General features: G+C 45.8%; 1 protein-coding gene and 1 long non-coding RNA gene across 4 annotated transcripts in view; one reads left to right on the top strand and one right to left on the bottom strand.

Annotated features, from left to right (window-relative positions):
- BLTP2 (bridge-like lipid transfer protein family member 2) overlaps positions 1–23,320 on the bottom strand; it is a 30,685-nt gene that overhangs the window by 3,947 nt on the left and 3,418 nt on the right. For 2 of the 3 annotated variants that reach the window (XM_009251430.3, XM_054536514.2), the window contains 25 exons: positions 22,143–22,266; positions 21,481–21,605; positions 21,155–21,222; positions 20,895–21,040; positions 20,104–20,222; positions 19,832–19,995; positions 19,415–19,673; positions 18,550–18,755; positions 16,101–17,193; positions 15,480–15,671; positions 15,134–15,336; positions 14,868–14,986; positions 14,527–14,747; positions 13,641–13,831; positions 13,414–13,513; positions 13,070–13,272; positions 9,843–10,137; positions 5,819–5,976; positions 5,346–5,552; positions 2,982–3,081; positions 2,571–2,753; positions 2,092–2,213; positions 1,444–1,599; positions 1,238–1,359; positions 362–542 (listed from right to left, as the gene is read on the bottom strand). In XM_009251430.3, coding sequence (XP_009249705.1) covers positions 362–542; positions 1,238–1,359; positions 1,444–1,599; positions 2,092–2,213; positions 2,571–2,753; positions 2,982–3,081; positions 5,346–5,552; positions 5,819–5,976; positions 9,843–10,137; positions 13,070–13,272; positions 13,414–13,513; positions 13,641–13,831; positions 14,527–14,747; positions 14,868–14,986; positions 15,134–15,336; positions 15,480–15,671; positions 16,101–17,193; positions 18,550–18,755; positions 19,415–19,673; positions 19,832–19,995; positions 20,104–20,222; positions 20,895–21,040; positions 21,155–21,222; positions 21,481–21,605; positions 22,143–22,266 — 5,057 coding nt within the window. The remainder of the gene's footprint in view (positions 1–361; positions 543–1,237; positions 1,360–1,443; positions 1,600–2,091; positions 2,214–2,570; positions 2,754–2,981; positions 3,082–5,345; positions 5,553–5,818; positions 5,977–9,842; positions 10,138–13,069; positions 13,273–13,413; positions 13,514–13,640; positions 13,832–14,526; positions 14,748–14,867; positions 14,987–15,133; positions 15,337–15,479; positions 15,672–16,100; positions 17,194–18,549; positions 18,756–19,414; positions 19,674–19,831; positions 19,996–20,103; positions 20,223–20,894; positions 21,041–21,154; positions 21,223–21,480; positions 21,606–22,142; positions 22,267–23,320) is intronic. The other variant, XM_054536513.2, reaches the window with a different exon arrangement.
- Positions 14,812–22,271, top strand: LOC129051317 (uncharacterized). Its single transcript, XR_008515481.2, has 4 exons — positions 14,812–15,020; positions 15,482–15,645; positions 20,096–20,250; positions 22,051–22,271. It is a non-coding gene; the product is annotated as an uncharacterized LOC129051317 (long non-coding RNA).

The following is a 23,320-nucleotide window of genomic DNA, read 5'->3' on the forward strand; positions in this document are numbered from 1 at the left end:
ATGCCCAGCTAATTTTTAAAATTTTTGTTGAACCCTTGACTTTAGCAATCCTCCCATCTCAGCCTCCCAAAGTTATGGGATTACAGGCATGAACAACTACACGTGGCCTGTATCATTTTTAAAAAATTATTTTATTTCTTTATTCATTCTTACTCTCCCCCTATGGCATCAGAGCTATATGTGTATCATTCATTATAAACAGATGTGTCTAAGGAAGCTCTGCTCATGTTTCCAATCATACTATCATTAATAATCATACAATAATTAGCCCCTTTTTATTTCTCTTTTATGAGTTAGACTCCTAAGCTAAGTCAATGTCTCTCAATACAGCTGCCTTTGTGTGACCATATACCCCAGATACCTTGCTGTAGAGGAACCTCTGCAGTTCTAATTCAGCAATTCCCAGCTGTCCATCTTCCTCTGTCAGGCGCCACCGTGCCTGAGCAAAGTAAAACTCAGTGCGACGGACCACACTCACATCTTCTTGCTGCTTTCGCAGCTCCATCTTGTTAGCCCGCTGCAGTTGGAAATCCTTAAAACACCTATAAGTGGACAGGGGAGCCAAAGCCAGTAAGGGAAACAGCACATGGGTTGGGGGTGGGATAGAATGCTCTAGAATGATGCAGGAGGTAAACCCAGAAATTAACCTATTCTGGGTTAGCCAGTCCCTACATTTTTTTCACTGAATTTATTGCTCCTGACATTCTAGGTCATAGGAGCACAAATCCCATCTTTCAGCTCTATAGCTTCTTGATAAAGTAGTGTCTTCCCACTAATAATTCCTACAATTTTATCTGCAATTGTATACTGATCAACTTCAAGACATTTTCATATGTTTATGTCAGGTTCATTAAAAAAAAAAAAAAGATATTTTCAGTTCAGATGCATAGTATCAAGGCCACCAAAGTGATCTTTCAGCTGGGTGTGGTAATCCCAGCTCACGCCTGTAATCCCAGCACTTTGGGAGGCCAAGACAGGAGAACTGCTTGAGCCCAGGAGTTCCAGACCAGCCTGGTCAACATAGTGAGACCACTTTGTCTCTAAAAAAAAAAAAAAAAAAAAAAAGTGATCCTTCCCAACTACCCATTTTCTTATTCAGGAAGAGATGTCTGAACCTACTCCTACATCAGCCTTTGATAATGCACACTAGACCTAAAGACAGTCAAAACATGGGCAAGAAACAGAACTGCCTCTAGCTGGGGCACTGGAAAAGGGCAAGGAAAGAATGCTGGGGCACCTGATGAGGATATTCAGTTCTTCACTTTCCAGCTGCAGGCTGGCCTTCTCCTGGTTTAGCTGCAACTGAAGCTTCTGGTTCAGGTCAAGCAGATTCTCATTCTTGCTGTCATCCTGCAAAGACTAGGGAACCAGGATAGAAACTGAGAGACCGCCCTCGTTCTAGGAGACTTCCTGGTTCTCGAACTATCTATCTGCAGTGACTACCTTCATGATAGAATACATCTGCTTCTCCAGCTGTCGTATTTGGGCCACATGCTGCCGCACAGCCTCCTGCAAATGCAGTATGCTGCTGCGTTGCTCCTCTGGATTGCTAGAGATCTCAAGCTGGAACCTGACCCGTTGCTTCTTCTCACTATGTTCCTAAAGGAATGGAAAGGGAAATGAATACGATTTTTAAGTAGACAAGTCTTGTAGTAAAGTGAAATAGAGAAAGGAGAAATAAATGGGAGGGGTCTCTTCTAGAAAGCTAACCTTTATCTGTCACTGGTAATGGCAACAGTAGTAGGTCAATGCAGAAAATTTGGCAATGTGGATTTCACAATAGGTCAGGCCCAACAGGATGGGATGGAGGTGGAAGCAGGGAATAGTAAATGTTTTTAGAGGTGTCTAGGTGACTGAGTAGAGAAATGACTAGGAGAAAACAATCAGGCAAACAAGCCCTACGGTCTGAGAGACATTCAGGCCTTTCCTAAGTAAGTGGAATTTCAATTGTCACTGCCTACTAAGAGAATGTATCAACCACAAGGCCCTTTTTCAGTGTGAAGCATGGCTTTTCTTACAAAGCCCAAATAAAGCACAAAGTCTGGGTGTTCCTGTGAGGCTAACCAGCATTCTACAAGGGCCCATGCTCACCTTCCGCTTAGGTTCTACGTGCAGCAGCAGGTTGTTGACAATGTCCAGGATCATGGCATACTGAGCTGGGTTGGTGGAAATTTCCAGCTCATGGTGGATAAGGGTGAAGGTATCCACAGCCCCTAGATAATTGTTAGCAGCTAAATAAAAGGCTCAAGTTTCTATCTAAATATCTACTCCATCTCTTAACCCACATTTGGAACCACCCCACTAGTCAACCCCACAGAAAGGGTGAGAGGTGCTCATGGGCAGAAACATGTTTATTTCAGAATCATAAACAATGCCCATTCATCCCAGCTCCCTCCAAGAATAGAAGTTATTTTCTCATAGCAGAACTTACAAAAAGTAGAGCAAAGTGAAATGTTAATGCCAGTGCACAGTGGATTTTTAATAACTCTACTGTCTCAAAACCACCAAGGAAATAACTACTTTCACAACTTCTCTAGTCCCCTCCTAAAAGCTGTTCAAGCCCTGAATACCTTCCTGCTTCTTTAGGAGATCTTCCTTTTCCTGGTTCTCAAGAACTTCAGGTGGCTTAATCTGAGTTGCTAGTTCAGGATCAATGTCATGGCTGTAACTAATATAGTACATTCGGCAGTTGCAACGCGAAATGATCCGCTGGACTTGCTGGGCTTGCTGTGCCTCAGCTGGCTGGTTCCAATCTGGGAAGAGGTGGGAAAGAGATAAGAAAAAGACATTCTCAATAAAGGTAATGTGAGAGCCTCCCAGCTATGTCTCGGCAACTCCAGAAACACTGCTTTCAACCTAGCCTAGCACAAAATGGTCCTACTCCAGCATACATTGACGTTAAGAATAGGTAGGGAAATGAGGTCCCTTTGGGATGCACATCTGCTCCTAATCATTTGATGCAGAGGAGGGGGAGGGCTGACCTGTGGTTGTGGTAACCATGCCGCCCACTGCCTGCCCACTCTCCATCAGCTCCTGCACAGAGTCCAGACTACGCTGCCGGTGCTCCTCGATATTCTTCACCTGAAGACAGAGATGCAGGCAACTTTAGCTCCTGGGAAAAGAGTGGCTTGTCCTAGACAACTGGGTGACAGATCTCCATGTTTCAAGTAGTTACACTTAATATCTGGACCTCCACTGCATGGAATAGCTTGAACCATCTCCCAGGATAGAGGACATACTTGTCTCATTCTCTTGCCCCAGTCTACCCAAATTCTCCAACCCAACTGAGTTACATGCACACTTTGCCAGGCCCACAGGTCTTGTGCCAGAAAAACAATGAGCAAGGTTCAAATCTAATCATATCATGGGCAAAATATCTCATTAAAAAAAAAAAATGACTTTCCTACCCATTTTGGTATTTGTTCCATTTGTGTTCTTGCTGTTTTCTATCTTCAGATAGATAACCACTCTGACAATGTTGCCATGGGGGAAGGGAATTGAATTATTTTTATTCACTCTGCCAAGCTGAAGTCAGAGTGAATGACACTGAGTGAGATGGGAAGACCACAGCAGATGGTGGATCTGACAAGTCTCAAAAAAATATAGGAAAGGCCAGATCAAAGTCCCTTGTACCTAAGCCAAAGACGTTCCACTCTAATGCTAGTATCGCAGCCTGAGGGGGGCGGGGGGAAAGAGTTCACCCACACAAGAAGGCATGCCTAAAAGCAGCAGAGGCACAAAAAATGCCAGAAAGATCCTGATAGCTCATCCATTCTACTTCTGCACGGGTAGTTAACACCTGTGCTTACCTCCTCAGACTACTGATAAAGAGCACTGCTTGCCTGAATGAACCACAGCTCTTATATATCAGCATGACTTCTCATATTACCAACAACCGGTCCCTTACACGGCTTGAGATCTGATCTAAATGCTCATTATCTCTTACTACACTTGAGGTTGCCTGGATTAAGCCCTAACGTCATTGATATAAGAAGCATCAGGCAGGGAGGTGAAAAGAGGGATCAGTTTTATCCCCACTAAGTAGAACTGCAAATGGATTTATCGCTGTGGTCCTTACCAGATACAGCTAGATCCTGTAACTCATATGGGGGGTGTACCATGCCCAGTACAATGTGGGCACTTAACACCTGTTAAATAAGTAATAACGCACAATCTTGACTACGCATATCTCATAATCAATAGACTCTCCAACAATTCTGATGATATCTTAGAAGTTACAGGGTAAAATATAACCTGGTTCAGTTTTACCAAGAAGCTGAAAAGAAAATTAACAACCATGCAATGCAAAGACAGGCTCCTTTCCTTGTTTCTGCCAACTGCTCACAATCTCACCATCTAACAAAAACATTATCTTGGCTGGGTGGGGTGGCTCACACCTGTAATCACAGCACTTTGGGAGGCCGAGGCGGGCAGATCACGAGGTCAGGAGCACGAGACCAGCCTGGCCAACATGGTGAAACCCTGTCTCTACAAAAAATACAAAAATTAGCCAGGCATGGTGGGGCACGCCTGTAATCCCAGCTACTCAGGAGGCTGAGGCTGGAGAATGGCTTGAACCCAGGAGGCAGAGGTTGCAGTGAGCTGAGTTTGCGCCATTGCGCTCCAGCCTGGGCTACAGAGCAAGACTCCGTCTCAAAAAACAAACAAAAACAAACAAAACCACATTATCTTGCCACACACTTAGACTTCCCCAGCCATACTGACTTAAAAAAAAAAAAATGAGTACTTTCCACCTGAATAAAGCTTTATATTTTCAAAGCACCTTATCATGTGATCCTTTCAACAATCTTGTGAGGGTGAAGTATCAATTCCATTTCACAATTAAAGGTGACTTGTCCAAGAGCTCATGGCTACTATAAAGGGAAAGCTATCATTAGAACTCACATAACCTGACTCCTAGGCAGTCTTTCATTCAACCTCACTGCCTTGCTGAAATAACCAATCAGTCATTTTCATGAGAGGACAGAGAAAGGGCAGATAGTGAACTTATCGAAAATTCTCAGTCACTGCCTGTTTTCTTGGCTGCCTGCTGATTAGTGTGAACATTAATAGGCATCAGCAATCTTAAAGAGTAAAACAGTTCCAGTCCATTTTATACTAGTTCTGAGAAATGAGAGTTTCTTTTGCAAGGAAATAGAACACCATGAGAAAAAAAAAAAAGCACTACATGCTTCCAGACCAGAGACTGCCCACATTCAAGGTGTTATTAGCCTCATTATTCTGCTAAGCTAGTAACAGCAGGTTACTGTCAAGAATCTTCCAGCCATTAGAAAGTCTATGGAAAACCAGGACTATAACGTGCCTTCACAAACCCACGGACTAACCTCTAACCAGAGCTGTCGGCCATCCTGCTCTGTGGGGCTACTTTCGGTGGTGGCAAAGTACTGCATGCCATCCAAGAGGCAAGTCCAGGATGTCTTTTGCTTCAATGTATCACCATACCAGGCTGGATGGTGCTGGCACTGCAGCAGTTGGGCTTTGGCAGCTGACACAATGACACAGCCTTCTGTCTCTGCTCCACGAAGAACCATCTATGTCACAGATAGAAGCAGAGTTAAGCTACCAAGGAAGATGAGGTTAGTGAGCACATTGTATCAACCACTGCAGCTAGGTCTAATTCTGGCTTACTGAGTAAATTTTACTGGCTTTTAGACATAGAAGTGATTATCTATGATACCTATGAGAAGGACAAATTTTCTGGAGCTCTATTCACCCATTCATATTTAGAGGTGGGGGAAGGGGAACAGTATGATCATGATCTAGCCTGATGTTGAGGTAACTTGTAAAGAGAAGGTACCTGACAGTTGACCAGTTCAATAAGGCAGTTTCGGTTGTATATGTCATCCGTCTGGCAGGCAGCAATGCCACACAACTGGTCACTCATCCCTGATTCCTCTTCTGTGAACACTACAAACCTGTCTGTCTCTTCAATTAGCTTCTGCAACATGTAAGCACCTGGCAGAGAAATAGGAAGCAGGGAAAGGTCACAGTCTCAAAGGGAAAGACTTTTCCCTTTCCAGAGCCAAACTGATCTTCCCTCAATCTATCTGGCTAGGTAAGGGCTTAGAATACATCCTCCCAAACCTAGAACTCTAGCCCAGCCCATGAAGGCAAAACAAGGGTTATTTCATTTTCCCTTCAATTTTAATAAAAGTAACAGATTCCCAACAGAAACTTAGAAATGCTAGGTAACATTTTTTTCTCTTAGATATTACTCTATGATCTCTCCCTTACCCCCATTTTATTCCTTTTTTCATTTCATATTATTTTACATGCTATTTGACCACTATTTTCCACTTGAAACCACTCTCTTGCCATCAATGTCATTATATTCTCCTAGGTCTGCTGCTTCCCCTGATTATGTTTCCAGGCCATCTTCCTTCTCCCAGGTCTAAGCTCCTCAGATCCATCCTTGGCATGTTCCCTTCTCTTTCCTACTCTTTCTCTTAATGGGTTTGTCAACAGAGTATATGGTTAAGAGCACAGTCTCCAGAATCAGACTAGTCTGCCTGTATTGTGACCTTGGGCAGTCTGCCCTCTTTGTGTCACAGTTTACTTGTTTGTAAAAGAGTAACTCTCTCATGAGATTGCTATGAAAGTTTAATGGGGCCAGGTGCGGTGGCTCACGCCTGCAATCCCAGCACTTTGGGAGGCTGAGGTGGGCAGATCACGCGGTCAGGATATTGAGACCATCCTGGCCAACATGGTGATACTCCATCTCTACTAAAAATACAAAAATTAGCCAGGTATGGTGGCATGCACCTGTAATCCTAGCTACTTGGGAGGCTGAGGTAGAAGAATAGCTTGAATCCAGGAGGCAGAGGTTGCAGTGAGCCGAGATCACACCACTGCACTCCAGCCTGGTGACAGAGCGAGACTCCGCCTCAAAAAAAAAAAAAAAAGCAACAGAAAAAAGAAAATTTAATGGAATAATACATAAAAATATTCTCTTAGCTCTATGCTGAAATTCCCAAATATCTATCTTTAGCCCTAAGCTTTTAGACCCTAATTTCCAGCTGTTTGTTAGATATTATATTGATAGCCTACTAGTGACACAAATTCAGCATGCCCAAATGTGAACTCAACAACCCTACACCTCCCAAACCTGCTTAGTCCCAAGGCTCTATTTCTGATATTACTGTTACCATCATGCCAGTCATCAGGCTCAAAATCTAGTCGTTATAATTTTCTCCCTTTAACTCCTCCTTCCAACCAGTGGTCAGTTCTCCCATATGCACAATAATGTTTCCATCCATCTTATCTCCATTCCCACTGCCTCTACCTAGTTCTAGCCCTCAATGCTTTTTTTCTTTTTTTTCCTTGAGACGGAGTTTCACTCTTGTTGCCCAGGCTGGAGTGCAATGGCGCAATCTCGGCTCACTGCAACCTCCGCCCCTGGGTTCAAGCAATTCTACCGTCTCAGCCTCCCGAGTAGCTGGGATTACAGGCACACACCAGCACACCCGGCTAATTTTTGTATTTTTAGTAGAGACAGGGTTTCACCATGGTGGCCAGGCTGGTCTCGAGCTCCTGACCTCGTGATCCATCCGTCTCGGCCTCCCAAAGTGCTGGGATTACAGGCGTGAGCCACCGTGCCTGGCCCCTGCCCTCAATGCTTCTTACTGAGACACCATAATAGTTCCCTAATTTGTCTCCCCACCTCCAGTTTCTTCCTCTCCAATCCTCCTACACACTACTGCCAGATCTGTCTTCATAAAAGTAAAACAATGACACACCCATATTCAAAAACATTCAGTAGTTCACCACTGCCTACTGTACAAGGACCGAAACCTCCTTAGCCCTATATGAAAGGTCTTTGATGATCTACCCCAGCTTTCCTTTCCAGTCCTTTCTCTCACTCCTCTCCTTTAGTTACTCTCTCTGTCAACTAAAAGAGACGGTTTACTCTTTGTGATACTGTGAAATATATATTTGGTCTTCCCTGCTTCCTGGAATATAAAATCTAAAATCATTAGTGCCTCCTAAGCGATGTCTTTTTGTGTGCTGAGTTGACTAGTTGCTGGCAGCCCCTAAGTAGCTTCCGGATGGTGGCTGGTCACTGGAAAGACCCAGGCAGGATTAGAGGGTTATAACTTTTAGCACCCCCCCACTCCCTCCCCACACACTTCCTGGGAAGAGAGGGGCTGAAGGCTAAGTTAATCACCAATGGCCAATGGTTTAATCAATCATGCCTACATAATGAAGTCTCCATTAAAAACCCAAAAGGACAGGGTTTGGGGAGCTTCTGGATAGCTGAACACATAGAGGTTCCTGGGGCGTAGCATGCCTGCCTGGGGAGGGCACAGAAGCTTTCCACCACTTCCCATACCTTGCACTATGCATCTCTTCATCCACATCCTTTGTAATACCCTTTACAGTAAACCAGTAAACATGTTTCCTTCAGTCCTGTGAGCTGCTCTAGCAAATTAATTGAACCCAAGGAGGGGGTTGTGGGAACCCATTTATAGCCAGTTGGTGAGAAGCACAGATAAAGCAACCTGGAGCCTGTGACTGGCATACGAAGGAGAGGTGCGGGCTTAGAGACTGAGTCGTCAACCTTTGGAATCTGATGCTGTCCCCGGGTAGATAGTGTCAGAATTGAACTGAATTAGAGGACACCCAACTGATGTCCACTGCAGAATTAATTGCTTGCTTATTGGTTGGGAAAAATTCCCACACATTTGGTCACAGAAGTCTTCTGTGTCAATTGTGTCACTTCTTCTGTGTCACTTTCAAGTTTGGGTTTTTCCACTCAAGACTCTCCTTTGAACACAGTAAGCTTTCAAACTCCACTCCTACTCAGATTATTCCCTCTGCCTTGATTGCCCTTCTACCCCATTTCTACATGTTCAAACTATACTAGGCTTTCAAGGCCTGGCTCAAATGCTACTTCCTCAATAAACCCTCCCCTGATGGTATTCCCCCCTTCACTCCTGTCAGCAATAACTCCATTTTTTTTTTTTTTTTTTTTGAGACAGAGTCTTGCTCTGTCACCCAGGCTGGAGTGCAGTGGTGCGATCTCGGCTCACTGCAAGCTCTGCCTCCCGGGTTCACATCATTCTCCTGCCTCAGCCTCCCAAGTAGCTGGGACTACAGGCACCCGCCACTATGCCCGGGTAATTTTTTTGTATTTTTAGTAGAGATGGGGTTTCACCGTGTTAGCCAGGATAGCCTCGATCTCCTGACCTCGTGACCCGCCCACCTCAGCCTCCCAAAGTGCTGGGATTACAGGCGTGAGCCACCACGCCCGGCCCCATATTCTTTTTTTTTTTGAGATGGAGTCCTGCTCTATCACCTCTACCTCCTGGGTTCAAGCGATTCTCGTGCCTTAGCCTCCGAAGTAGCTGGGATTACAGGTACATGCCACCATGCCTGGCTAATATTTTGTATTATTTTTAGTAGAGATGGGGTTTTGCCATATTGGCCAGGCTGGTCTTGAACTCCTGACCTCAAGTGACCCACCCACCTCGGCCTCCCAAAGTGCTGGAATTACAGGAGTGAGCCACTGCGCCCGTCCAACTCCCATTTTCTTTTATTTCTCTCTTATGGCATTTACCACTTTGCTTCTTTCCCTTACTCATCTTGTTTTGGCTCCAACACTCCCCTTCTGATTCTCTTCTGGCCATAGGACCAGACCATTCAATGCCCCAACATCACTGTTACTTAATATGTAAGACTTAGGTGGCCTAAGAAGGAAAAATAATAGTTTCACTTCTTTACCTAGATAGAAGCACCATGACTCAGTCCTTTTCAAACTCCTGTCCAAGCCCATATCCATGTTCTAAACCCAAACCTATAAAGTCTCATCTCCCAGAGCTTACCTCCTGATGACCCCTTATCAGGTCGTCCACTGAAGCTAGGAGTGTTAACACGAGGTGGGGCTGAGGCACTAGTTGGGATACCCCGCTTTGGCTTTTTGGCTGGCATCTGTGGATCAATCTTTAACCCCTTCAGGGCCTCAGTAGAGAGATTACGTTTGAGTACAGCTGCCTTTTTGTAGCCATCATATAACCCAAAGGCAATGTCTCGATTGGTAGTTGTCCAGGAAATCCGTAAATCTACTAAGTGCAGCTGATGTGTATGAAAGGTAGGATCCCCATCACGAGTAGAGAGCTCCTAAGAAACAGGAAAAGGACCTCAGGGTAGCGTGGAAATTGCCCCCAATGCCACAAAGGCAGTGATAAGAGAAAAATTTGTTGAACAAGAAACCTGTTGGCCAGATGCCGTGGCTCATGCTCGTAATCCCAGCACTTTGGGAGGCCGAAGCGGGCAAATCACGAGATCAGGAGTTTGGGACCAGCCTGGCCAACCTGGTGAAACCCCATCTCTACTAAAAACACAAAAAATTAGCTGGGCATGGTGGCTGGCACTGGTAATCCCAGCTACTCAGGCGGCTGAGGCAGGAGAATCGCTTGAACCTGGGAGGCGGAGGTTGCAGTGAGCTGAGATCACACCACTGCACTCCAGCCCCGGCAACAGCGAGAGACGCGGTCTTAAAAAAAAAAAAAGAAAAGAAATTCGCTGGGCGTGGTGGGGAGACAGACCCTGGAGAAAGAAAAACTAAGTGGTCTTGGCTTTTATATTATATTACATTCGAACTATACCTACTGTATTTTATTCGTTATCAAAAAATGTTTTTAGAGTTCCTCTAAAATTTTTTTAAGAAATGGAGTCTATTTTGCCCAGACTGGTCTTGAACTCCTGGCTTCAAGCAATCTTCCTGCCTTAGTCTCCCAAGTAGCTGGGACTACGGGCACAAGCCACTGTGCCTGGCCCCACTTTATTTTTTAAATATACTTATTTATTTTTATTTACTTATTTGAGACAGAATCTGACTCTGTCTCCCAAGCTGAAGTGCAGTGGTGTGATTTTTTTTTTTTTGAGACAGAGTTTCACTCCATCACCCACGCTGGAGTGCAGTGGCATGATCTTGGCTAATTGCAACCTCTGCCTCTCAGGTTCAAGCGATTCTCATGCTTCAGTCTCCAAGTACCTGGGATTACAGGTATGTGCTACCACACCTGGCTAATTTATTATTTATTTATTTATTTATTTATTTATTTATTTATTTATTGGAAACAGAGTCTCACTCTTGTCGCCCAGGCTGAAGTGCAGTGGTGCGATCTCAGCTGGCTGCAACCTCCACTTCTCGGGTTCAAGCGATTCTCCTGCCTCAGCCTCCCGAGTAGCTGGGATTACAGGTACCCGCCACCACGCCCAGCAAATTTTTGTATTTTTTAGTAGAGATGGGGTTTCACCATATTGGCCAGGCTGGTCTCAAACTCCTGACCTCACATGATCCGCCCACCTTGGCATCCCAAAGTGCTGCGATTACAGGTGTGAGCCACTGCACCTGGCCTAATTTTTGTATTTTTGGTAGAGACAGGGTTTCACCACGTTGGCCAGTCTGGTCTCAAACTCCTGACCTCGAGTGATCCATCTGCCTCAGACTCCCAAAGTGTAGGGATTACAGGTGAGAGCCACTGCACCCAGCCTCAATGGTGCAATCCTGGCTCACTACAACCTCTGCCTCTTGGGCTCAAGCCATCCTACCTCAGCCTCCTGAATAGCTAGGACTACAGGTGCACGCCACCATGCCTGGCTAATTTTTTTGTATTTTTTGTAGAAACAGGGTTTCACCATGTTGCCCAGGCTGGTCTGGAACTCTTGAGCTCAAGGGATCCACCCACCCTGGCCTCCCAGAGTGCTGGGATTACAGGCATGAGCCATCACACTTTGCCTATTTATTTTTGAGATGGGGTCTGTCACGCAGGCTGGAGAGCAGTGGCGCGGTCATGGCTCACTGCAGCCTCGATTTCTCAGACTCCAGCCATGTTCCCACCTCAGCCTCCTGAGTAGCTGGGACCACAGCCACATGCCACCACACCCAGACAATTTTTTGTATTTTTGGTAGAGACAGGGTTTCCTCATGTTGCCCAGGTTGGTCTCAAACTCCTGAGCTCAAGCAATCCACCCGCTTCAGCCTCCCAAACTGTTGGGATTACAGGCATGAGCCACCTGAGCCCAGCCCCCACTGTATTTTTTTTTTTTTTTTTTTTGTATTTTGGAGCCAGCATCTTGCTCTGTCACCCAGCTTGGAGTGCAGTGGTGCGACCTCGGTTCTCTGCAACCTCCACCCTCCAGGTTCAAGAGATTCTCCTGCCTCAGCCTCCCAAGTAGCTGGGACTACGGGCATGTGCCACCATTCCCAGCTAATTCTTTTGTACTTTTAGTAGAGACAGGGTTTCACCATGTTGGTCAGGCTGGTCTCGAACTCCTGACTTCAAATGATCCATCCGCCTTGGCCTCCCAAAGTGCTGGGATTACAGGCACGAGCCACCGCATCCAGCCCTCCCCAACTGTACTTTAAATGACTTGAGAATTTCAACTTAAAATCCTTCCCTAATTGGGGGAAAAGTCAGTACCAATTTTTTTTTCAGTGTTAGGAAAAAATTTTACTCTATTTCCTAAACAGTAAGATACTATTTTTAGGAGAGAAAGAAAAAGTATTTTCAAAAAGAAGGATGCTGATACAGCTAAATCAAGTGAGTTTGTCATAAAGTAATGACATACATGCTTGGAATATATGAGAAACCTTACCAGGGACTTAACCTGCAACCTACTCCTATGGACTTTATTGTGTTCCCCCCAAATTCTTATGTTGAAGTCCTAACCCCCAATGTAACGGTATGTGGAGATGGGCCTTTGGGAGGTAATGACATGAGGTCACGAGGGTGGGGAACTCATGACAGAATTAGTGCTTTTACAATAAGAGAAACCAGAGCACTCATGCACACTTGTGCTCTCTCTCCCTCTCTGCCATGTGAGGACAGAGACAAGGCAGCCATCTGCAAAAGCCAGGAAGACAGCCCTCACCAGAACCCAACCATGCGGGCACCCTGATCTTGGACTTCCCAGTATCCAAAACTGATAAATACATTTTTGTTGTATAAGCCTCCCAGTCTCTGGTATTTTGTTATGGCAGCCCAAGTAGGCTGAGATACCTACTAATATAAATAAGTAATAAAGAAAGTGTGTCAGGGAGTACCTCCTCAGCCATGCGATTGCTATGCCGTTGGTAGGTGAGGGAGGACAAGCTCAGCAGGTGGGTCTTTGTTACCAAGGGATCAAGACAGTGATCAGCATTCTCTTCAGTGGGTGAGGCCATCAAGTGAACGGTCACCTGACTTAGGTCACTCACCATCTGGGTAACACTCCAATCAGAGATAAGGCGCCGCATCACTGTGCCTGCTGAGAAAAAGAGGCACACAGAGACCATGCTGACCAGTTCAGAGGATAGTGTAAGACAGAGATGGAGGAGGGCAATGGAACTGAGAAGGGAAAAACAACAAGGAACAGGACAGGAGAAATGAAAGGAGTCTTTCATCTTACCTTGAGGTATAAGCCGCTGAGTCCCCCGAGTGAAGACATGGCCCTGACTGCACTCAATCTGGATGCCCCGCTGCTGGGCAAATGAGGCCCAATAATGTACCTGGCAACGAGAGCATAACATTAACAAAGGATGGCATGAGAAGGATGATTAAGGGACTCAATATGAGAAACAAGAAAACTAGAAGCAGAATAAAGTGAAGATGTCAGCAGGGACATCAGTGCCTTACCTGCAGCTGGGGAAAGAGGGCTGTATAGGAAAGTTGCTTGTAGTGCTGACCAAGTTTCTTCTTGCTGGGTTTCAGGTTATTGAAGAGCTTTCCCCTGCAGATAGGCCTTGTGACACTTGTCCAAGTTGCCCAGAAATTTTGCATCCAGCGCAGGGTACTACTATATAGCAGAATTCGGGGCTGGGATATTGCTGCAAAGAGAAGGACAGACATTTCCTAGTTATGGATGAAACACAGAGGTAAAGCTAAATCCTTCCCTTGCTGCAGGTTGTAGAGGTTTAAAAATCCAAAATCCATACAGCACCTAGCCTCACATTCAGCATGCCCAACTCCCTCTTTCAAGGATCTAAGCTCTCTGCTTTCCCCTACTGCTATGGTCTAAATGTTTGCATCTCCCCAAAATTCATGCTGAAATACTAACCCCTAAGGTAATGATGTTAAGAGGTGGGCCTCTGGGAGGTCACTAGATCATGAGGGTGGAGCCTTCGTGAATAGGATTAGTGCCCTTTTAAAAGTGGTCCAAGGGAGCTCACTGACTCCTTCCACCATATTAGGACACAGCAAAAAGGCACCATCTATAAGGAATGGTCCCTCACTACACTGAATCTATCAGCTCTTTGATCTTCGACTTTCAAGCCTCCAGAACTGTGAGAGATAAATGTTTGTTGTTTATAAGCTACCAAACTTGTGGTATTATTGTTATAGCAACCAAAAAGGACTAAGACACCAACTCTTTCCCCGCCAAAGAAAAAAAAAAAAAAGGTCCTAACCTAGATTCTCCCTTGCCCTTCTCCCCTCTCCTCCCCAGAGGGTCAAGCTAAAGTCCCCAGCGTCCATGCCCGTCCTCCCAGCCCTTCCTCCCCACTGCCCCAGGCCCAAGCCTCACTTCCACTGTGCCGAGTCAGATCCATCTTGATGGAGAGATTGAGGTTCTCCGAGCGAAAGGCCCGGTAGGAGTCATGAAGCTGGCCCAAGGGCACCTCAGGCAGGAACTCTGGGGCCCGCAGAGTGACACTATGGTGATCATGGGGGTTCCCATGGCACAGCCACTGCAGGTCCAGTGTCATGCAGAGGTCAGGCAGGTGAAGGAAGCAGCAGTCGTCATACCTGCCTCACAATGGAGCCCCAGCCCTCAGTGCCCTGGTCACTCACTTCCCCTTGGCTCTTCCCCCTCCCTCCAACCTGAGCCCCTCACCCCATGGAGGACCCTCCCTTCACTCTACTCACTTAGAGGCTGTTCTCACGTTGATATCCAAGTCACCCTTGAACACAAACTGACCAGGTTTCCAATGAAAAGACAGGTGGCTCCACTCCCAGTGCATATTTTCAGTTGTGTTGTATGGATCCTATGACCACCCCCGAGAACTTGGTGAGATATAGGTAAGAAAACCATCCTCATCTCCCAAATCAGCACCTTTCTCTCTTCCCACATGTGCCATACAGACCTCAACCATACCATCCTGATAGGATAAAAGTATCATGACACCCCTCACCTCAGTGGCCAGCTGGTGCAGGTTCGCCTGTTCAATGTCCATGTGCCAGTCTCCATGGAACAGAAGACGGCTCTTGTCCCACCAGGGCAAAGGTGGGCTGGGGTCAGCTGAGGGCTTGGTCAAGAGGTCCACACACTGGCCAATCAGCGTCCAGGCTGGATCCCAGCATGGGCCCCATACCACTGTGTACTGGAATATTTCCGCTGGGGTAGAGGAACAAAGGCTATAACTTGTTCACAACATTACCCCTCTCTTCCTCCTTCACTCCAGAAGGGTCTCAGCTCACCTCCCATTTCACCCATCACAAATGTCCCTCAGCCAAACCAACTGCCCCATCTCTACTCACAGTGGAAGTCATGGTAGAATTTGAGTGGGGGCATGTTCCTCTCCACTGCCACGTTACCCCACGGAAGCCCCAAGTGCAAGATCTGACGCCGACGGGAGCAAGGCTGACCACTCTGCTCGGTGCCCACAAGTCGACCCATTAGCCGCCAGTCACGGATCTCAAACAGGTACCGTGGGTAGTCTCTGATCCGAACTGTTACCAGAGGAAGGGTACACACTGGCTACTCAGAGGCAGCCTGAGCACTCTCGGGCCTGTCTTTTTCCTCACCACTATTTTACCCATCTATATTTACAAAGTCAATTGAGAGAACAAGGGCAGGCAGTTGACAGCAAGCTGAAAAATGACAGTGACCCCGGAGCAGAAGGTTAAGGGCATAGCACTGAGATCCAAGAGACACAATAACCTTAAAGATGACTGTGTTAGCTTTCCCTTTATGTTAGCCAAGCAATTTCAGGGTGAAATTCAGGAACAAAGAAAGGGAGGGAAGCCCACCCATCCCACCCCACCCACCCAAAACGGCACAGTTTCCAATATAACCTAGTTCCTCTGAAATCACTCAGAGAGCTCGCTAGAGCTCAGCAGGCAAACACGGGGTCTGCAAATAAAGGAAACACTACTTACCCAGAAAGGTCTTGACACTGCATTTGAGCATTCGACACCACTGAATGACAAGATCTAATCCCTCAGGGGGAAAAGGGCTGCCTGGATCAAGCTCTTGAACCTGTTCTACCACATGCTCAGGACCATGGAAGGAGGCATCTGCCAGAGCTACCAGTTCTAGCCCTGCTAAGCTCCAAGTGAGCAGTGCCCGGCGCATGGGTGTGTTGCCATAGAGACGACGGGAACGCTGGATGTAGATTTCAATGTTTTTGCGTTCCAAAGAGGCATAGAGCTCCTCAATTTTGCGGGCAGGCAATAACTCCCCATGCTGCTTCCGAAGGGCGGCCACTTTGGCATCCAGTAGCTGTAGTCTTTTGGCACTCTCCTTACTTTCATCCTTCATCAGCTCATAGTTATCATGAAGTTTCACCTCAAAAATATCATCCAAGAAAACCCATGAGAAGTGCTGAACCTTTAAGAGTAGATCAGGTGGGAGCGGGACAGGGCTTGGAGAGGCCCAAGCACGAGTCCCTCGATGCAGTCCCTTCAGCCACTTCTGAACTCCCACAGCCTCATCTAGAGTTCGAGAAAAGTCATACTGATAAGGAAACTCCACCGAGACTGAGCCGAAGGAGAGGAGCCAAACACGGTTCCGGAGGGTCTGCAGCGCAGGGAAGGGGTTCCGGTGGAGGATCATCTCTTCCAGCTCAGGTAGCAGCTGCACCTCCACCTCCTTGAAGTTGAAGATACTATTGCCATCAAAGCCAGCAGCCAGCTCTGGACAGTATGCCTGCAGGGAACCTCCATGCCGACTCAGTGACACACTCTCTGCAGCCAGGGTAATGAACTTGTCCTCAGCTACAAAAGCCGTGAGCTTGGCTGTGCTCACCTCCAGGGTTAGGTTTAGCAGCCGCTTTGGGGCTAATGGCTCAGGGGCATGGCCTTCTAGCTCAGAAGTAGTTCCTGAAGTCTCTAGTGCAAGGGATGGTACAGTCTCAGGAAACACAGTGGCTCTTAGGAGGTCTCGGCACTCTAGAGTGGCCAGGACATGCTGGTACAGGTACATGTGATCTGGGGGGCTCCAAAGTAAGGTCAGCCCTGCACCACACTGAACCTTTAGGGAGCAGAAGAAAAGGATCTGTCAATTACCATGTCACAAAACAGTAGAGACGGCAAGGATTATGATACATGCATACCTGGCTCAAGAACCATCTCCATCCAGAAGTTGTTCCTGAGTAATCACATTAATTACTGCCTTGCTTTGTTCCTGTTAGCACTAATGTGCTGAGCTGACAGTTGATAGTGTCTGACATTTAAAAGCACTTACACTTTTTAAGTTCTCCTCAACTGGATTCTAAATTGTCTGAAAATAGGGGCCATGTGCCTTAATTCTTTGGTATCTACCATAGTATACTCAGTATAGACAGCAGGTACTCAATAAATCATCTGGCTTCATGTTTCTGCTTATGAGTTACCTTTCTATCAGCAACTACACTGTCTAGTAACCACTGCAACAGTCAACTTGAAAATGTTTCATGAATTGATTGCACCAATTTAATTCTCAAAATATAGCATAATAAAGTACTGAGCACACAAGTCAATATGGCAGCTGACTTATGTAAAAGTATGCCTCAAGGAGAGAGTAGTGTCTTTGTCAGCTTCTGAATAGCTAAGTGGACAGAGAAAAGTAAAATTCCAGGACAGAAAATTCTCAAGTTCTAGTCTCTAAAAAGGAAACTCTTCAGTTTCCAAAGGAAGGTGAAGTCTGACAAAGAGGAACTAACGCCCCACCCTCCTCCTAAGAGGGTCCCATGTCCATCTGTTACCCTGAGGATAAAGATACTGGAAAGCCTCTCAAAACCTGCCAGTGCCTCTATCTTCTGACTCCTTCCAGTCTTTTAATGGGCCGAGGGCTTCAGCAAAATAACACCGGATCATTATTTTTAAAAAAGCCCCTTATTTTTCAGAGATGCATAGTGAAATATTTATAGTTGAAATTATATGTGTCTGATACGTACTTACCTACTTCAAAATAATCCCAGAGCCTGAGGCAGGGGAAATTGGTGAGAGTATAATTAAAAGAAGTTGGTCATGAATTGGTAATTATTGAATTTTGATATATAAAAACCTTATATATTCTCTCTAGTTTTGTATGTATTTTAAATTCCACAAAAAATTTAAAAACATACGGGCTAGAAAAAATAAAGAAGATCAGGTGTCATATTTCTCATGAAACCAGTTTCACAACATGAGTTAAAAAGAGAGGCTGGGCATGGTGGCTCACGCCTGTAATCCCAGCACTTTAGGAGGCCAAGATAGGAGGACTGCTTGAGCCCAGGAGTTTAAGACCAGTCTGGGCAACATGTGACACTCTGTTTTGGGAAAAGACAAGAAAAAAAAAAAAAAGACAGAGAAAGGCTCTAAGCTGAGGAAAAAACAGCCTGGCCCCACCTCTCCACAAGAACATTACCTCCAGAGAGCGGATGCTGCTGTGATAGGTGATGGAGATCATGGAAAGGCTGAGCACTGGGGTAGGGATGTCAGGGGCCTTGCAACAGGGTTGCATCTTCTCTGTGACTGATTTCACCAGCGCTAACACAAGTCCTTGAATTCCCACAGTAGAGGTCTCTGCACTGCCCAGGATAGTTAGGGTGTCCAGTCGTACCTCTGAAGCACCTAACAACCAGAAACCATGTTAGCCTTGGTTCCCGGCTCTCAAAGGGCAACGATAGTCCTCACTTGCCTTTCTCACTTATTCCTTTAATTATCTTTATTCCTCATGCCTCCCTAAGTTCATTCCTTAGGTTTTAAGGAAACTTTCCCTTTCCCATCTTAACCTAACTAGATTCGGCAGAGCCAAAGTTGTTCCTTAACTCCTACAAATTGCACAGAGACATACCATTTACTCTCTAGAACTAAACACACAAGGAAATAAAAAGCTATATGTATCTCTCTTGACTAGATCAAGGCTGTCTTTTTCTTGTATGTCTTGCTTAGTACTTGCCTTTCATAAGCCCTTAAGAAATATCAAAAAGCCTAATATTTATGCAAGACTTTCAAGCATCTCATGCCTCTAATTTAGAAAAATTCCAGACAATCAGGTTCATTAAATGAGGAGCAGACTAAACCAACATAATCTGCTTAGGTTACACACTGCACACTTCAGTATATTGATTTACTTATTTTATTTTTTGGAGACAGAGTCTCACTCTTTTGCCCAGGCTGGAGTGGCACCATCTCAGCTCACTGCAAACTCTGCCTCCTGGGTTGAAGTGATTCTCCTGCCTCAGTCTCCCAAGTAGCACACTTCAGTATAGACTCCTTGTCCCACTTACCAACTAAGGCAGAAAGGGTAAACAAGTTCATGTCTTCGACCTTCAAGTCCACCTTCCACAGTAATGACACAGATTCCCCAAATGAAGAGTGCCTAGAAACAGCTGACTTCCCAGATTGTGGACCCATCAGGGATAAGATACGAGACAGACATTGGGCACAGGTATCTGATGCTTCCACCTGAAGTCCTCGAATGGTACAATCAAGAAAGAGGGTATCTGACTGGGTGCTGGACAGGCCCAGAGGCTGGTTATAGCTACCCTAGAGAAGAAGCAGACAGATCCCATTAGAAGTATGCAGGCGCACAGTTTTATAATGCCCTAATGCACTTCCTGCTGCCCACAGGATGCTCCGTGCTCTGATGCATGACAGGATGAGGAAAGCTGTGCAGGCCCCTATTCACCAAAGCCCTCACCTACCTGTAGTGTGAAGGAGTCCAGAACAAGTGCCTCACCCCAAACATGCATATTGGGTGGGTGTGGCGCCCGCTGAATGTGGGAGTCACTGCCCACACGCCAGCAGAGGTGGTCCACAGTTAGGACGCCCCGCTGATGGATGCTTTGTGGCCTGAGGTGCTGGTAATCTGAACAAAGGTGAGAAAGAGGGATTGCATGGAGCCACTGTGGCCATCAATTGGGCCTAGCTATACTAACGGACAGATTCTTTTTCCTTTTCCATCTTAGAGCCTTACCCAGAGAGATAGAATTGAATCCCAAGGCAAAAGGCGGTGTATCTCCAAGTTGAATGGAAATGTTGACATTGGAGACAGAGGTGCTAAAGATGATGGGAGCCAGGATTTGGGGGAAGGTTCTGCATAGGAACAAGACATCATTGTTTGGTAAGAAAAGAACTGCAGCTTCCTATCATGGAACAGTTTCTGAAGCTCTCACAATCAGAGTGAGGATTTAGAGTTTTATTGTGATTCTTAGGACGAGATACACCTAGAAGATAAAAGGCTGAACTCATCGGTTTATTGCTACTCTTAACGGTAATCTGCAGGAACCCCAGAAAGATATTAGGTTGACTCATATAAAATTGTCATTTTCATAGGCCAAATACAATGAACACCAGCAATACTATACGCTTGAACCTAAAATAACCAAGAAGCATCACTTCTAAACCATAACCTTAAGTTCTCTGTGCAGCACAACAGAAGCACTACACAAAGACATGACTGCCACCTTACAATCTAAGGCAGGCAAGACAAAGACATTCCTTATCATTTAAGTTCAGTTCAAAAAACATTTGTTTTGTATAAAACACTACACTGAGCACCGAGGACATAAAAACAAAGAGGACAGCATTCTGCTATCAAGGAGTCTAGTCTAATGGGAAAGATATATAAAACAGGATTGCTGTTGAGACTCAGATTTGAGGAGGTCAAACAACCAAATACATATTTAACACAGGATGCCAATTTGGACCAAAAGAATCCCAGAGAATCCAACTGACAAGAAGGTGGCTGAAAAAGATCAGACTGACCTTTTTTTCCTTTGCTTTAGAACAGGTGAACTAGACCCTTGGGTTTCCAGTGCTAGCAGGTGCAGCCAGTGAGAGAATTCCTGGTGCCGGTAGTGAATGATGCAAGTGTTCAGAACTAGGGAGGCTGAGAGGTCAATTGTGGTCACCTGAAATAAGAAGACCAGAACTGTGGGCTTGGGTTTTATTTCACAAACTCAAAATGAAATAATGTAGCGGGAGAATAGAGAAAGGAACAATTCTCGATACCACAATCATCACACCTGCACACTAGCCTTGAGGGAGTTGAGGCAGACAATGCGTTGGCGACTCTGGGACAATAACAACCCATCTGTAAGAGGCCAGAGGACAGATCAGAGGAGAGCACTGGAAGGGCAAGAGTTAAAACTGGGAGAGGGTCAGAAGCCGGCAAAGGGGTAAACAGGCTGTCATCAAAACTTGTGAGCTGGGGCTATTTTCTCTCAGTATGTTCCCTCCTTCTGCTCCCCAATTATACTGAGATTAGATTAAAGAGACCATATGGGGCATGAGCAAAGAGAGTATCTAGTTCTCCCATTCTCGCTCAGTACCAGTACCCCGACCCATGAACCTTCCAGCAGGAGTTCAGTGCTCATCTGTGCCATATCAGAGTTTGCTGTGAAGCTTCGAAGGGGCAGCTGATCCTCATCACGGTGGTACAGGAACTGCAGCAGCTTCAGAGTCCAAGTCAGGTGCCTGGACCGAGACAGATTCCGACTCAGGAAGATGTGGAATGCCATTCCTACTTCTTTTACTTTTATTTTTTAAAAGTAATTATTTTTTGGCCAGGTGCAGTGGCTCACGCTTGTAATCTCAGCACTTTGGGAGGCTGAGGCAGGGGGATCACGAGGTCAGGAGATCGAGACCATCCTGGCCTACACGGTGAAACCCCGCCTCTACTAAAATACAAAAAATTAGCCGGGCATGGTGGCATGTGCCTATAGTCCCAGCTATTCGGGAGGCTGAGACAGGAGAATCACTTGAACCTGGGAGGCAGAGGTTGCGGTAAGCCAAGATCACACCACTGCACTCCAGCCTGGGCAACAGAGTGAAACTCCGTCTCAAAAATACTAATAATTTTTTTTTTAATTCTTCCCACACTACATGGATGTAACCATTTCTACTTCCTTTCTCCCCACAGACAAGCTCAGCAACTACTAGGCTGGTTACAGAGATACCAACATACAGCTCCCACTATCACTCTCCCATCTTCTGTGTCAGGAGAGACCTCACCTCTTTTGACTATTCATGGACAATACCACGCTTGTGTTCTCCATCTTAACCTTGACCTGGTCTGGCAGCTGCTGGAGGAGGAACAGGCCAGGCAGAGTTGGCTCAACCAAGTTTTCTGTCACCTCTGAAAATATGAATGAATAACATAACAACCATCAATTCTTAACACTCCCAATTCTCCCGAAATGCCCTGGCCTCTATGGTCAAATTCTCCCACATAAAGTAGGCTAAGCAAATGCCTAAGCTGGATGGACCACAAGGCGAATGCCCCAGAGATCCAGGCACCTGCAGTACTTCTTTCTCCAGTCTCTAAAAACCTAAAGAGTACAAGGAGCAGGTTGGTAAATGAAAAGAATGTGGACCTTAGGGCCAAATAATTTAAACCTCATTTTTACTACTGACTGCCTGTATGACTTCAGTCAAGTTACCTAGCTAATCTTCCTAGGCTTCAGTTTCCTTATTTGTGAAATGCTGAGGATTTAGTGAGAGAATATACAGTCATCCCTTGGTATCCCTGGAGCTTTGGTTCCAGGACCCCCTGCAGATACCAAAGTCCGCACATACTCAAGTCCAGCAGTTGTCCCTGTGGGAACTCATGTATACAAAAAGTCAGCCCTCCATACTGGTGAGTTTCATATCCTGCAAATATTGCATTTTCCATCCACATTTGGTTGTGGATGCGGAAAACACAGATATGGAGAGCCAACTGTATTTATTGAAAAAAATCCACATATAAGTGGATCCGCACAGCTCAAACCTGTGTTGTTCAATGGTCAACTGTATATAAAACACATAGTACAAAGGCTGGGCACGGTGGCTCACGCCTGTAATCCCAGCACTTTGGGAGGCCAAGGCTGGCGGATCACGAGGTCAGGACATCAAGACCATCCTGGCTAACATGGTGAAATCCCATCTCTACTAAAAAATACAAAAATTAGCCAGGCGTGGTGGTGGATGCCTGTAATCCCAGCTACTCAGGAGGCTGAGGCAGGAGAATCGCTTGAACCCAGAAGGTAGAGGTTGCAGTGAGCCAAGATCACGCCATTGCACTCCAGCCTGGGTGACAGAGCAAGATTCCGTCTTTAAAAAAAAAAAAAGAAAAGAAAAAAAAAAAAAACCCATAGTACAGGTCTAACTCATGACAGGTGCCCAATCAATGTTAGTTCTGCCACTCAGCA

The sequence above is a fragment of the Pongo abelii genome, chromosome 19, assembly GCF_028885655.2.
Source record: "Pongo abelii isolate AG06213 chromosome 19, NHGRI_mPonAbe1-v2.0_pri, whole genome shotgun sequence".
Taxonomy (NCBI): domain Eukaryota; kingdom Metazoa; phylum Chordata; class Mammalia; order Primates; family Hominidae; genus Pongo; species Pongo abelii.